Source organism: Pangasianodon hypophthalmus, chromosome 16 (assembly GCF_027358585.1).
Source record: "Pangasianodon hypophthalmus isolate fPanHyp1 chromosome 16, fPanHyp1.pri, whole genome shotgun sequence".
NCBI lineage: Eukaryota > Metazoa > Chordata > Actinopteri > Siluriformes > Pangasiidae > Pangasianodon > Pangasianodon hypophthalmus.
This window is the reverse complement of record NC_069725.1, coordinates 18,096,428-18,112,480: the sequence shown is the minus strand read 5'-3', so window position 1 is coordinate 18,112,480 and position 16,053 is coordinate 18,096,428. Positions and strand designations below refer to the sequence as shown.

General features: G+C 38.7%; 1 protein-coding gene across 4 annotated transcripts in view; it reads left to right on the top strand.

The window, feature by feature from the left end:
* The first annotated feature begins 5,603 nt into the window (after positions 1-5,603).
* The window catches only part of nfatc2a (nuclear factor of activated T cells 2a), a 28,091-nt gene continuing 17,641 nt past the window's right edge, over positions 5,604-16,053 (top strand). Inside the window, exons 1-4 of one of the 4 annotated variants that reach the window (XM_026921137.3) lie at positions 5,604-5,998; positions 8,694-9,543; positions 9,839-10,007; positions 15,518-15,720. In XM_026921137.3, coding sequence (XP_026776938.2) covers positions 5,941-5,998; positions 8,694-9,543; positions 9,839-10,007; positions 15,518-15,720 — 1,280 coding nt within the window. In that variant the 5' untranslated portion in view covers positions 5,604-5,940. Of the gene's footprint in view, positions 5,999-6,094; positions 6,786-7,337; positions 7,890-8,693; positions 9,544-9,838; positions 10,008-15,517; positions 15,721-16,053 lie in introns of those variants that run through there. The other 3 variants (XM_034312047.2, XM_053240891.1, XM_026921136.3) reach the window with 3 other exon arrangements.

Here is a 16,053-nt window from a genome sequence, read left to right as displayed (position 1 = left end):
TTCATTCAGTCAAAGCAGTTGTTAACTGCTGTCCACATACATTTGATTATTAAACCAAAATATGTTAATTTTGTTAGTAAAGGCATTTAATGTATATTTTGATATTATTCTAATGCCAAAACTGACAAATAAGAAAGGCTGAAAACTTATGACCTGGCCACCTAATTGTAACTCGAGCTCAAGCCCATAGGACAGAAAAAGACATGTTTTGATCACACTTTTATGATGTTTAGAACTCAGTATAGTAACACATCAGTCATTGTGATCCCCAGTGAAAGATGAATAGCTCCACCACCTCCCAGATTGCCATTTAATCCCTGAGTGATACACCAGCGTTGAAAACGATTAAAAGAGTCCACTTTCTTTTTTCTAAAACATTCCAAAGGTTTTACATAAGACACTGTAAAGCCAAACAATGCAGGCTCTGAGTCTTCCATAGCAGTAACGGAAAGTGACATGAAAAACAGAGAAACAAGTTTGCCCAACTGGAAGGGGATAGGGTGTTTCCCTCTCTGAATTGCATATAAAATTTGGGCTGCATACATATGGTGTGTGGTGGAATGAATATCTGGTAGATACCCCTCCTATCCTAAACCCCAAACACAGATTTTTTTAATTTTTTGTCCCAAGTTCAACCCACAGCACACTTAACTACATTTCTGATTTTGTAAGTTTGCAGTACAAAGTTCATGTTTAGATCATTACACCACATCACTAATAACTCAGCTTTCTCTTCACAGTTTACAATATGTAAGGGAGAAAACACTTTGTGGCATACTGTTACAGGAAAATAATCAACAAGGGGTGTGATGCAATCCAGCATGAAGCAGAGTTACTGTTACCACCCAAAAGATGATTATTTTCCTATAACAGTATGGCCCAAGGTGTTTTATTGCCCTTATACCACAAAAATTCCATAAAGTATGTTTTATTTACATTTCATTTATAGTTCATTATATTTATAATGTAATCTTACATTATAGTTGTTTTTAATGTTATGGAATATCCTCGAAGCTTGTTAGTTCCTGTTACCTCTTATATTATAGCAGATATGAACTGTCTTTTCTTCTTTCTTCACCAGCCTTTCTGTTCTTCTCTCCCTTGAAGTTAATAAGACAAAAAAAATATCAGCTTGTCACATTACTCAAAAAACGCAAAGCTGACTGTTACAAAGTGCTGGCCCTGGAGACTCCTTCCAAAAATGCTAAATAAACACAGAAAACATCACCATGTCAACAATTACACGTCTTAATCTGTTTATATGGAGCGTCCACCATGCGAATCACCATGTGTAAGCTGTTACTGTAGAAACGATAACTTATTAACATCACATTAACATCAATCTGCACTGAATCTTACATTTCAGCTGGAACTATTGTTACAGAAATTTAATCAACACCTTCTGACCAATCAGAATCGATAATTCAACAGCGCTGCGGTATAAGATAAGATTCCAGAAGGGAAATTTAAGAAAGTAAAGCTAAATGAAAAAGAAAGTATGGTATGTATGTAATCCTCCTGTATTAAACTATATATAGTAAATTTATTAAGTAAATAAATATTACTAGTGGGTTGTCACTGTTAAACTTATGTTCATTTTGTATACAGAGAAGTCAGTGTGGGAAGCATGCAGAACATATCGCTCTATTCATCTGAGAGAAACTCAGTGTCACATATCACTGAGTTTTCCAGTATAAACTTTTTTTTTCTTCACAGAGCAGAGCCAAAGGGCCCCAGTCTCTGCCCTAAGCTCTGTGTCATTTATCTTGGCTTGTGACGATATCCCAACATTCAGCAGCTTCCTCCACAGGGCACTGAGAAAAGCTGTTAATGTGCCTCCTTACATTTTCTTGAAACATTTATTGTGGAAGTTCACCAGAACGCATTTATTTGACTTCTTTGAATTTTAATGACTTGTTAAGACTAGTATTAAATATGCTTCAAAGACAGGGTAACAAATGAGAAGGGCAATTTTGCTTCATGTCAGTGTGAAACTCCTAGACTGCCTAGATCTCATTAGCAGGTACAGTTAAAGTTTCAGAAGAGAGCAGTATGCTATATGTACTGCTACTGATTTGCTGGTAACTTGCCAAGTCCAATAAACAGGCATAGGATAGAGAAGCAGTAACGCTTTCCTATGATCCAAATAAAAATTCAAACAAAAAATACATTTTTGAAAAGTTTTGTATGACAAGAAAGTATCTACTGAAATCTGTTAAAAATTCAAATCAAAACTTTTGTCAGAAATGTTTCTTTTTGTACTAAGATGAAGATTCAGTCCCTCATATCTAATTATGTGATGTGAAATTGTGAATAACTGAAAATAAATTCTTAATTAAACTCAGTAAAACCCACTGGATGTCATATTTCCTTCTTTCTTTGGATGTTTTCTGCCACTACAGATCTACTCAAATCCTCTCCATGTACAACAGAATGTGTGTGAACTTAAATTATTAGCTTTATTAAATCATTTTAAAATGTGCATACTTCTCAAATTAACTCGCAGCATTAAAAATAACATAATAGTCAATGTTTAAAAGAAAGTGTATTGACATGGCATATGGCATATGAAAAATCCTGAAACACATATGACACAACATCATAGCAAATTCAAACAGAGAATACAGTAAGTCGAAATAATACAAAAATAATTTGTTCCTGTAAATAACAGTCATGTACAAACATTACAGTGTATAATCATTACTGGTTTTATAGTATGCTGTGTGCTGTGTGGTTGTACAACACACTTACATGCATGCTTAAGATCAAATGGAAGACTTATTTTTAGGGCAGTTCCAAAGCTCTGAGTGGGTAATGAGAATAAACTTTAAAAAAGTGTTTATAATTCTTTAGAGTATGAATAGGTTGGCCCTTCCACAAACTGGGAGAACCAAAAACCAGAGGACTTCTTAGGAATAGCGAATATATTAGGGTTTCATATCAGCACAGATATTTCACTTGGAGTCACAAATGAATGACTAAACTGTAGATATCAGTGTCCAATGATGGATAAAAGTCGTGTTCAAAGGGTCCAGCAGTGAATATCTGGCACTCCCTGGATTTGAACTGACAAAATTATAATCAACATCTCACACCTTTAACCACTAACCATTGTCCTACCATTGATGTGATTAGATTTCCAAATCAATTTCAAACTAAAAAATTGTTAGTAAAAGCACAAGCACTAACCCCGCCCCTGACCTGAGTCATGTAAAATGTTAGAAATATTCAAACATGAATCCATGTTGCTTGTATTTAATTCAGAGGGAAAATGCCAAAAGAACAAATCTGTATGAACTCCACATGTGGTAATGTACTGGCATAGCAGGAAATGTTTGAACTGTTATTGTTATATACTCTTTAAAAAATGGGTGGAGGTCTGAGGGTGTGGGGCAAAGGGAATCCTGTAGGGTTCTTTGGAAACATAAGGGTTTTAGCTTCCTAAAAGAAAGAAAGACTTTGGTGTAGGGGTTCTGGAACCATAGACCCTTCAGGTATTCTTTCAGAAGGACAAGCAAAAGAACCCACAAGGGGTCTAGATATAACCTTTTTTTTTCGAAGTGTACCATTACAGATGAGATCATCAGAAATACTGTATTTAATAGGGCAGTAATTTCAAATACAGCAAACATTCCCAATATTCTACCAGTATCCCTAACCAGAAATAAAATAAATAAAATAGAGTATGGCACATCCATGTCAAACTTCTGTCCTGTACAAGAAGACCATATGGTTTTCAGTCTTTCACATGTGAAATGATGTGTGATTCATATTTTATTTTAGTTTTATTTAGTGTGGCACAGTCAGTAGTGTTGCCTCCTCACAGATCCTGGGTTCTCGGTTTGATCACGAGCTCAGGTTTCTCTCTGTGTAGAGTTTCACATGTTCTCCCCATGTCCTTAAGGTTCTCCGGGTTCCTCCGACCTCCCAAAAATATACAGCTAGAGTGAGTGTGAATGAGATTGTGAAGGTGTGTGCATAGTGTCCTGTGATGGACTGGCGTCCCTACCAGGATGTATTCTTCTCTCATGCCCATTGTTCCTGCAATAGTCTCTGGATCCACCATGACCCTGACCAGGATAAAGTGGTTCCTGATACCTTTTTCCAGAGACATTAGCTTAAAGAGCATAATTATTACTGATTATTTAACACAAAGAACAGGTCAATCAGTTCTGGTTCTTCTAAGTGTTGTGGTCTTTCCAACTTTTGGTAAATTTAATTACCACAAAGAATCTAGCTACACCCACCTTCCTACAAGAAAGCTGGCTGTGTATTGGCTTTCTGTGTCTGAGTGAGGGAGTATTTATTTGTGATGTATTTTTACATACACTATATGGCCAAAAGTGTGTGGACACCTAGCCATCACCCCATATGTGGGCCTTTCCCAAACTGTTGCCACAAAGTTTGAAGCACACAATTGTCTGGAATGTATTTGCATGCTATAGTATTAAGAATTCCCTTCAGTGGAACTAAGAGGCCCAAACCTGTTCTAGCATGACAGTGTCCCTGTGCACACAGCGAGCTCCATGAAGACAGGGCTTGCCACGGTTTGCGTAGAAGACCTCGAGTGGCCTGCACAGAGCCCTGACCTCAACCCCACTGAACACCTTCGGGATGAACTGGAATGCCGACTACATGGCCTCCTAATGCTCTTATTGCTGAATGAATACAAATCCCACAGCCACATTCCAAAATCTTGAGGAAAGCCTTCCCAGAAGAGGGGAGGTTATTATAACGGCACAGAGGGACTAAATCTGGAATGGGATGTTCAGTAAGCATATATGGGTGTGATGATCAAGTGTCCACATACTTTTGGTCATATAGTGTACTTCATGTTCATGTTCCTGTCTTTATGTAATTTTGTGTGAATATGTAAAATGTCAGGGACAGTGGGAGAAAGCACTGGGCTACTGGAGGGTTGGGAATTCAAATCCCAGCACCATCAAGCTGCCAGTGTTGGGCTGTTGAGCAAGACCACGTCTTAATTGTGAGTCATTTTGGATAAAGCATCAGGTAAATGTAAAAAGGGAAATGTCTGAAAACCATATGTTTTATGTAAGAAGTGATATATCGAAAACCTCGATATTTGGTGATCATATTGTAAATTCTGCCATACTGTTCCACCCTTAGCCTGGACATCACAGGCCCCTTTTTTTCCAGCTGTGGCTTTGCCCCCAATCCCCTGCATCTCTAAAATTTTCCATTAGGAAACCCTGTCCTGAATGGAAACTTTGAAATGAACGAAATGCAGTAACGTAACCGAATCAATCACACCATTTTCCTTCTTCTCGCCCAGATCATGAAAGACATCCCTGTGTTAGAATTCGCCGTCCGAATTTAAACTCAGCTGGGTCTAATTCGCATTTTGTGTGTGTGTGTGTGTGTGTGTGTGTGTTTAAACATGGCTCCTGTTTTCTCCCTTTCACTGATTTCTCCCGCTCCACAATGAGCTTCTTGTGCGCGAGCGGCGCGCGAGAGCGAAGGGCTGCTTTGGCGCGCGGGTGCGCTTGCGCTAGCGCGCGTGCGCTCGCTCGCTCGCTCCCCGCCTACGTCATGGATTCCTGAGCTGTGTGGGCTCCGCAGGAAAAGCCCTGCTGCCTCCGACATGGAGCCGCTCCAGGGTCGCCATGGAGAAGCGCATAAACAGGAGGAAACACTGAGGGAATCCCGTTATTTTACAGCATTGGCCCATATTATAAACAGCCCGAGCTGAGAAGGAAGCCGCTCTCGGTGCTCACAGTAAATCCTCAGAGCAAGAGGGGAAAGAAGTCTATTGCAGTTCAAGTTTTTAAAAAAAAAAAATATATATATATATATACACACATCTGAGGGATTATTTTTTTTTTCTCTCGAATTTTTTTTATTCCTGGTTTTTCTACCGCTATGACGCGCCTAGTTTTTTAAACTTTTGGTTTGAATTGTATTTTTTTTCTCCCCCAGATGTTTAGAGAGACTTGGAGACTGGCGCAATACCACAGCATGAGGTCGATGGATCAAGGTATGGATGGCGCGTGCAGAAGTGTTGTGATTAACTGGTAATCAACGTATTTGATTTTTTTTTTGCTGTTGTTGTTATTGTTGTTCAACTGTTTCTTTTTCATTTGCTAATGAAATATGGTGTCCATGTTTTATATATTAACCATATAAACCATGTAAAGAGAACACCTGACAGGTTGCATGGCAGCAGGACTATACAGGATTATACAGATTTTTGCCTGCATGTTAGGAGTAACTTGGTAAAGACTACGTCATCGGGTGATCCCTTATAATTGCGTGTGTGAACAGGAATCTCCAAGAGCATAACATTTACAGATCTGCCACCTTATATAGCCTAGCACTGAAAAAGCAGTGGGTTTATTTAACCTTACACGTGGCTCATCTCCCTGAGCTGCACTTTAGGACAGAGGGTTGCCAAGCATGGAAGGAAAAGTCTTGAGAGACACGCAGGGTTGCGTTATTATGTCTTGTATCTGGAGTATGCTACGTGTCAGTAGGTGGTGAGGGAAGCCCGTTGCTTTTATAACGCACGCGACGCCCACCCGCGCACCTTGCGCTTGCTTACGTGTGTTGCGCTGGCACGAGGACGCGTATTAAAACTACACGAGCACGCACAAGCAGGGATCATTCCTCCCAAGCGCTCTGCGAGAAGCTTCAAATGAAGTTTGCTTCTGGAAGTAGTCCATTTTGCTGTCGCGTGCTGACATCTGTCCATCCGAAAGGAGATGCTGCGGCTCCAGGTGCGCTTCACCGACACATACTCAAGGAGTAACATGACATGAGTGCAGGTAGACATGGACATGAAGACTACTCACTTGCTTGTTTATATAGTGCTTCATCAACTAACATAGGGGTCTTGATGGATGGATCATTAATAGAAGATTTTTGCATCTGATTATTTAACCTGGTGCTTAGTTAACTTCTCTCCAATGAGAAATAATATGTTTGTTTACTGATCATAAAAGTGCATTATGCCTTAAGACATTAAGACACACTATCCCTGTCACTATGACCTGATATATACCGTGGCATCCTGTACCTTGCACCCTGCACCTTGTTGGATGTTGTGGTTGCACTGGAAAATCAGGAAAAATCGAAGAATGTTTATAGATTTACATAATGATTTATTTTGTATGGTATTATTGCGTCATAACGCACATGCATTCCTGTTGAACACATAAGACAGTTGTTGTTGTTGTTGTTGTTGTTGTTTTTGACAATATCCTAACGTGACATATTATTAGGGCATTCAACAGAAAAGTGGAAGAAACATGAACATGAACTAGGCTTAGTTAATTAATCATTCTGGGTTGGATTATGAACCAGTCTACAGTAGTGATGCATTTCTTCCAAACTTCATGCTCTGTTTTGTCAGTGTTTTGTGTTGAACACTCGGGGGCAGCAGCGCTTAGGCTCACAACCTGCACTCACAAAACCGTTAAAATGCTTGTTAAAAAAAAATAATAATAATAATAAAATAACTGTCAGCTATCAACAGGAGGCGTTCATTTACCACTTACTGTATCTCCAGTATCTGTACGGTACTAAGCGCACAGCCACGCCCACTCTCTCTCTCTGTCCTCTGAAGGTGAGGGCGGAAGTCACTGGTTTGCGTCTCACGGCTGCATCACTTTAACGCACGGAGCGCGTCTAGTTCTCCCTGATCTCCACATTTACACGCGTTTTCTCAGACCGCTCTTCTGTAATTTCATGATCCAGACTTTGAGGCAACTTGCAGATAAGGCAGATGAGCTCTTTTTACGAAGATAAGGAGTGCTGTGAGTTAGGGCTCCCTGGAGAGCTCACTCAAGCCAACTCCGAGGAGCTGGAGTTTGAATACCTGTTTAACTATGAACCGCCTGACAGCGACTTTCCTCCTGGAGATCTTAAAGGTCTGTTTTTACTTAGTCTGTTACTTCTGAGGTGTGTGGAAGTGTGTGTGAGTGAGTGGAATAAGTTGTTGATGTTTAATTGCAGTGCAGTGGCAGTGCAAACTGGGCCAGAGGGCTTTGGACAGAACAAGTAGGCTATGCAATGCCTTTTAGTTTTGGGTTTTCCCTTGTGGTTGTTTCTTTTCTGTGTAGGGTAATAGTATTAGATATTCAGGATTACCATTTTTTAAATTTCAGTTCGAGATGCCAGCATATTAGGAATGCTTGGAAATACCCAACAGCTGTTCCTCATTTTCATGTTCCCCATTTGTATTATATTTTTAAAAGCCAGTTCCAAAGTTGTAGTTTAGAAAAGTGAACGTTTACTCTTTATCTCTCAATTTGATGGCTCAGAAAATTCAAAAAAGACCACAGTCTGCATGTTTTCTGTTGCATTATTGTTTTGTCACTATTTCAAGTATATTATGATTAAGGATTGTTGATATGATGATGATGATATAATAGGAATTTCACACTTTACACTTTTTACACTTTATTTAGTTTATAATTACTCACAGTAACAAGTCGCTGATCAGATGGTAAAATAAATTTTTGTGCTGTTTTATTTTCCTGCTTTTCCACGCCATTTGGGTTATTTATATTTATAGATGCTAAACAGTTATATTTGGAACAAACATAAATATCATGATACAAATTTGTGTAATGTAAAAATATCTTTAAGCATTATCATATGATTTTTTTTTTTATCATATTGTCCAGCCCTACTATTGTCCATATTCATCCATGTCCTCTTGCTTTTTTTAGATGACACCGATCTCCCTCTACACCCACATACGTACCCCTTGGACGAGCCTTCCCCCTACACTGAGAGCAGCACCGAGGCTCTTACTGGCTATGAGCATCTGGAGCCTAAAAATTACATAGAGCACGTAAGGTCTGCTCCCCAAGCTGTGAGTCCAAGGATCGAGATCACGCCATCACGTGAGCATCACAGCCATGGGCACAACTCACTCCATGACCCGCTGGTGAATGCCAGCCCCAGGCCTACGCTCACTGTGCCCGGTCTGGACTGTGCCATCTACCGTGAGCCTCTGTGCCTGAGCCCAGCCAGCAGCAACTCCTCGGCCTCCTGGCACTCTGAGACTTACTCGCCCTTCGCATCACCCTGTGTGTCCCCAGGTAGTGGGCAGGCTGTGGCTGGAGAGCTGTGTCCTCGCTTCCAAAACATCCACACGGGCTCCCCTCGCACCAGCCCAGGTACGTCACCCCGCACCAGCCTGGCTGAGGAGCGCTCTTCATCCCCGAGGCCCGGTTCTCGCTCTGCATCGCCTCAGGGCAAACGCACCTACGACATGTACAGGAATCCAAATCTGGTGGCTGCGGCTCGATCACGAAGTCCTTCACCACATGGCAGCCATAATGACCGTCATTCCAGCACCCATTATGGCTCCAACAGCGTGACAGAGGTTGTTAACGGGTTTGGGCAGGGGTCAGTACCCACAAAAATTGTGAGAAACAACCAGCCAGCCTACTATACATCTCCAGACAGCCATGGAGAGAGCTACCTGGTGGAACAAGATGTCAAGACCAAAGCAGAGCCATACTTTGTCATTCCAACAATCTGGTCCAAGCAGCTGGTGCCTGGAATCTGCAGGTAGATTTGTTCATCACTGAATGATTCAAGATTCCAGTCAGCTCACACTGCATAATATATAGTACAGGAAGATATTGATCTTCACATTCAGAGTCAGACCCGTTGAACACTAAACATGTAGCAGCATGTCCTGAAAGACTTTCGTATTGAGAAGGCATACATTTCATACTATGAATCATAGCATCCTTAGGACCGTAACTGCATCATTCTAGCACTCTTCATTTCAGGTAATAATTGTTGTATGAACGTTTTGGGGATTTCTGGTGAATAATCTGAGCGTGGCTTTCTTCCTCAGCATTCCTATTACCTCTCTGCCTCCTCTGGAGTGGCCTCTGCCCAGCCGCACAGACCAATATGAGCTGCACATTGAGGTGCAGCCCAAACCACACCACAGGGCACACTACGAGACCGAGGGCAGCCGGGGGGCTGTTAAAGCTCCTACTGGTGGGCACCCAGTGGTCCAGGTGCGTGATTTTTCAGGCAGCATATTTATGGGGTGGTATTTCCTGTCATAATGATTAAAATAATAACATATTAACTGTATTGTAATGCATTATATATATATATATATATATATATATATATATATATATATATATATATATATATATATATATAAAATGCATTACAATACAGTTAATATGTATATATATAATATATATATGCACACACACACATATATATACGATGGGGTCCAAAAGTCTGTGACCACTAGTGAAAATGCTTCTATTTTGCATTCTTTTTTAATGTAATACAACAGTTTTCATTACAAATTTTATTACTGACAACAACATGGGTGAAAAGTACAATCTTTGATTCTACTTCAGAGTTTGTTATTTGCTATGTCCTGTTTTTGCTTTAATGACACTGTGCACTTGAGCTGGCATGGACTCCACAAGTTTGTGCAAAACCTCATGATCCAGTTTTAGATTGTACCCATCGGAGTCTCATCTGAACATGCGCTTCAATAGAAGAGATTAGGCATGAAGAAAATCTGACCTTTTGTACAAAGCAGTTAATATGATCCTTATCAAAAAATTTGCTTACATTTAAATAGGGATCTAGAAATAGTGCAGAATCTTGAATATTATATATGCAGGATATTGAACATTTACTTTCTTTGTTTTAAATATTTAAAAAAATTGTAAAACTTTCTGTTTATTTCCAATTTTAAATGGAAAAAAATCCCAGGTTTTTAGTGTGGACTCAAACTTTGTAGCTCTTTTCTAAACCCAAGAACAAAGTCACAAAAAATAATATGTGTCTACAACAAATGGAATGAAAAAAAAAACCTGCTTTGACATATGCGAACAAATATAAGTGAGAGTTGCATGGCTTCAGTTCAGGGTTATGGAAACATTGGTTTGTCTCAGTGTGCCCTAATTGTGGTGGGATGGTGGGTTATACATCACCCTTGTGTGTGTTACATTAATCAGCCATACATTATGCTGCAGATATCAGATTTTATTCTATATTATATTTGGGGAAACAGCTAGATTTAGATCCTTAATGAATAAGCCAGAGGTGACAATGGCAAGGAAAACCTCCCTGAGTCGACAAGCAACCTTGAGACTCAACAGACTCATAAGAAAACCCATCCTCTTCTGAGTGACACCCGATGTGCAGTTATAAATCATTACAGCATACAGGTTTAGAATAGTAAAGACAAACAATACAGAGTTGTGTGTTGAAAGGACGATCAGTATGAGTATATAGTGAATAAGAGGCTTGGAACGAGCACAGGACAGTGATTATGGTTACAGCAGCAGTCCTTAGGTATAAACGTACAGTATCCAGGTGAGATTATCCACTGAAGCAAGCGGTAGTGAGCATGAATTGATTAGAAAGTGCAAGTTTTTGGGGTATCCATGTGGAACCGTCCACAGCAGCTGAAAATGTGTCACAAGTGCAGGCAGGTCCAGAGGTCCTTATTTCAAGCGTTTATTTTTTAGAAAGAAGCAAAATTATCTGGCAATAGAATAAGATGATTTTAAACCTGAAATTAGTTAATATGTTTAGAACTTAATGGTTTTATATGAGATAACTTTTCCTTTATTTACCATATCTTCACTTGCTAAGATATCATTTTTTGCAATGTTATTCCCAAAGTTATTCCCAAAGATTAGCTACGTAGTGTTGTATTGGGTAGCTAAACTTTGGGAATAACCCAACATTGCAAAAAATGATATCTTAGCAGGCATTTGATTTAATTTTAGCTATCTATATTAGTTCGCTTGCTGTATAATACAGTAGCAAAATTTTTATAGCAAAAATAATAAGGCAATAATTTAGCATAAAAAACATGACCTATGATGAGACTGAATGGGATCCTGCATGTGATTTATGTCAAGAACCATGTGGCCCTGAATTTTTTTATTTAATATTATATTACATGGGTTAAACATTGCGGTATGAAAATTTAATGTCGACACAGCCACCCTCGTGTGTGTTCGTACACGTCCTCGCAAGCTTACATCTGTCTATCTCTTTGATATCTTGATATCTTCAATCTGTTTACTTCTTTAATCTCAATGTTCCTAGAACAACAGTCAAGACTTTCGAGATTCTCACACATGTCTAATGTCACATCTAGGCATGTGCTTATAGATCTATTCTGCTATTAAATATACGCAATATTATTATTGCAAACGTGAATTATTATTTCAGTAATGGTGAAGTGACTGTGTCATTGCATTGGATTTTGTTCTGTATTATATAGAGTGGTGTGCTATTTTGTTTCACTTCGTTGTAAACTTGGCGAGTATTTTAGTAGCTTAATTTTACTGTATCATATTTTTTCACTCTTATAAAAGTTGTTTATCTTGATACAATAATAATACAATATTGTAAACTATTATGAAGGTCTATTTAATAATTGTGATATGAAAATTTTATATTTGCAGATGATGAGTCACACCTATAGTATAAATTGCAGAGCGTTTATGGTTTTTAGTTGTGTGTGTGTGTGCGTGTGTGAGTGTGAATGTTGTCCATGGTGACCAGGCTCTCGGATGACACTTGCAAATGTCCATGTTTGCTCAGTTAATACAGAGGAGCAACAATTACCTGTGCTTTCAGAGATTATTTTAGATGATTTTTAAAAAAAATTCTTTTTATGTAATTCACTGTAATTTCTAATGAACGTGAAGTTTATTCTAGTATTGACATGGTGCATGGTTGAGAATGTGGATGTTTGCCAGAAAGACATGTAAGTTGTTTTTGCACCCATAAAGACTTGCATGCTATACTTTTGATTATTAAATGTGATAAAGTGACCAGTGATCACATGTCTCACCTGTATGACGACCATTTTTCCTTGACTGATTGATCATTTGCTTGCATTTTCATTGACTACAGTGTTGGAGCAGGGTTGATAATATTCTCATGTGTGCTGTGTGAGTCCTGTCAGTATAAATGCAAATTGGTAACCACTCTTCATTTGAGCTTCTGGGGGTTTGGATAATTTTAGTTGCTTCTTCATGCTTTGTGGTTTTTGCACACTTCCTTCCGATGTAGTCCCTTGGTTTTTGTTCAGTGCTGATCTAATTTGTGCCTTGTTTGTATGTGTTTGTGTGTCTGTGTGTGTGTGTGTGTGTGTGGGTGGATGTGTGTGTTACAGTATGAATGTCCTTCTCAGAATTCACATGACTGTCTCTTAGCAATTCTGAATCTCCTGAGTTTTTATGAATCAAGATTGAAAGGAGAAGCTTGTTTATTTTGATGTGTGGCTTAATTTTTTTTGTTCAAGTCGAAAAAAAAGAGGGTTTGCTGATGTTCTTGACATGCCGAGCAACAATTCGTATTCATTCATTCTTAAGCTGGATTTAGCACAGATATCCTGAGCACTGTAGATTTTTTATTGGCCAACTGCCATATGATTTATGATGTCATGTGTGTGTATGTGTAAGTGTGATGTGCAGATGGATGTTTACAGAAGTGAAGAGGAGAGCGATATGGGTGTGGCGATCATGTTTTGTTGTGATGAGTGGTTTTTAGACTGATAGTGATGAGTGAATGAATATGACAAAGTTAAGGAGGAGATGAGAATTTCATATTGCATCTTCAGTTTAACATGCCACAGTAACTGATCCACAGACACAGGTCATGTAGTATTATGCGTTATAATACGGGTGATGATTAATTTCCTAAAACAGCACAGCTCTGACAATAATGTCCCGGCTGTAAGCCAAGTATTAGGTTTATACTGATGTGCTTGTTCTAATACGTTATTGTTTCTATATTAACAACTTGTATAATGAACAGATTAAAAATGTGCTAGTATGAAATTTATTTAATAAGGAAAAACGTTAATAATAATCGTTGATATGGTGAAGTTTTCTGTTGGGAGATGTTTATTTATGGAATGAGGACAGAGGACTTTCTCAGTAACATGACAAGCTGCATTTCTTGTCTTAAATACCTTCAAGAGAGAGAGAAAAAAAGATGCTGATAACATAATAGCTGCTATAAAGTAAGTGATAGCAGGAACTAACTTGTTTCTTGGATGCTCCACATCATTAATTGCAACTCTAATATAAAATATATGTCATAAACTATATGTCATTTGATATAAAATATAATTGGTGCCAATATGCTGTGGTATGCAAGGAATAAAACCCTTCAGGATGTGGTTTTGTGGAAAAAAAATATTCAACCCCGTTGTGTGTTAGTCCCTACTTATTATTCTTTTTTTTTTTTTTTTAGGTTTTTTCTTAGAAATGCATCATATGTACATCTGTCTCCTAAGGTACCTTTTAAGGTATTTGGACCATTTCTGAAGACAACATCAGATTAATGCAGATTTATTAGAGAAGGAAATCCTACAGGTCTGTTCACCTCATGAGAGCTCCATGAAACTCTGATAGAGGACAGAACTGAGGATACAGTTTACAATGTAAATTTTAAGTGCACAATTTCAACATGTTGCTCTATATTTTATTGCTACGATCGATGCTTATATCTAGTTGCGATTATTTTTGGACTGCTGAGTTGTTATTATTGTAGAGATGGCCAGCATAGTTGTTTCCTCTGTCACTGAACACTGCCAGGTTTTGCATATGAAAATTCCCCTGTTCATCTTTCTGTTAAACAGGGACTTTTATTTACTTTAAGGAGAGGAGGCATAAACAATATTTTCGTAGTGAATTGTTAATAATCTACTGAGAAAACAACTAATTAGAAAAAAAACAAGATTTCATTCTTCTACATAAATAGCCTAGAAAAGTATTTCATATTTTCACATTATTAGTCTATCTTAGTCTAATTCTTGTTTTGGCAATTCTGGTAACTTACAATATATTGTGTACAGATATATTAAGAGTGCTAATTCCCTCTTGGTCTTAGGATCTGTTCAGTGGGTTATTCCAGGTAAAGTAGTCGTCGTAATAATAACAATGGCTGTTAGAACTTTTCCTGAAGAGCCCTCACTAGTGACCTGTGGATTTCCTGCAGACTTTTAGAGATTAAGGCACAGCAAAGAGAAACCATCTGTGGTCTGTAAGACAGTGCAGACTCTCCTGGCTTGCATTCAAGCTTGCAGGAGATACTAAATTTTCCAGGAGTGGCTGTGTTCAACCATGTATGCAGTGTTCGGCCTAAATTAGTACGCTGGCAAGCACTGTGCCCTGCAACTCTCTGCTCGCTCAGAGGGAGTGTAAAGTGAATTGTGTCTGAACATCTGTGCAGCTGAAATCCTCATTTTCTTTACTTGGTATTGAAGAAAGTCTCTTTTCCTGTATCTTTGAACCACTCTGTTATTTTAGTTAAGGTCAACAGCGTATAAGGATTGGTAAAAGCATGTGTTGTAGGTAGCTGCAACCTGTAAAGTGACATCAGTCACATCAGGCCAGATGTTTTATAATTTATGTTTTTTTTTTTTTAAAAGCAATGCCTACCCTTAATTGTGACAAATTACGATGACATATTGATCACATAATTACAGAAACTGAAGAATTGTACTTTTTCACTCCTTTAGCTTCATGGATACAGAGGCAAAGAGCCGCTGGGGCTGCAGATCTTCATCGGCACGGCAGACGAGCGGATCCTGAAGCCCCACGCCTTCTACCAGGTGCACCGTATCACAGGCAAAACTGTGACCACGACCAGCTACGAGAAGATTATCAATAGCACAAAGGTGTTAGAGATCCCTCTAGAGCCAAAGAACAACATGAAAGCAATGTAAGTCAGACATGTGTATGTAGGATTTATTTTATCACAGTGTGCAGGGTTTAGTCTCAGGTAGTGTTTGAAAAAAAAAATGGATTTTGACACACATCTCATTGGGGGGACACCCTTCATTTAGTGCAGCGTGTGTGTGTGTGACACTCACTAATTACTCACAGCTTCTTACAGTATCTGTCAGGATGGTTGCTCAATAGAGTTGTCTCAATGCCAAAATGCTGACTTTGATACCAATACATGATGGAGCGTCACACTTCTTCATAGCAAAAATACTGTGACAAAAACTAAATAGATAAATCAAACTGGAGGAAACACACACACACACACACA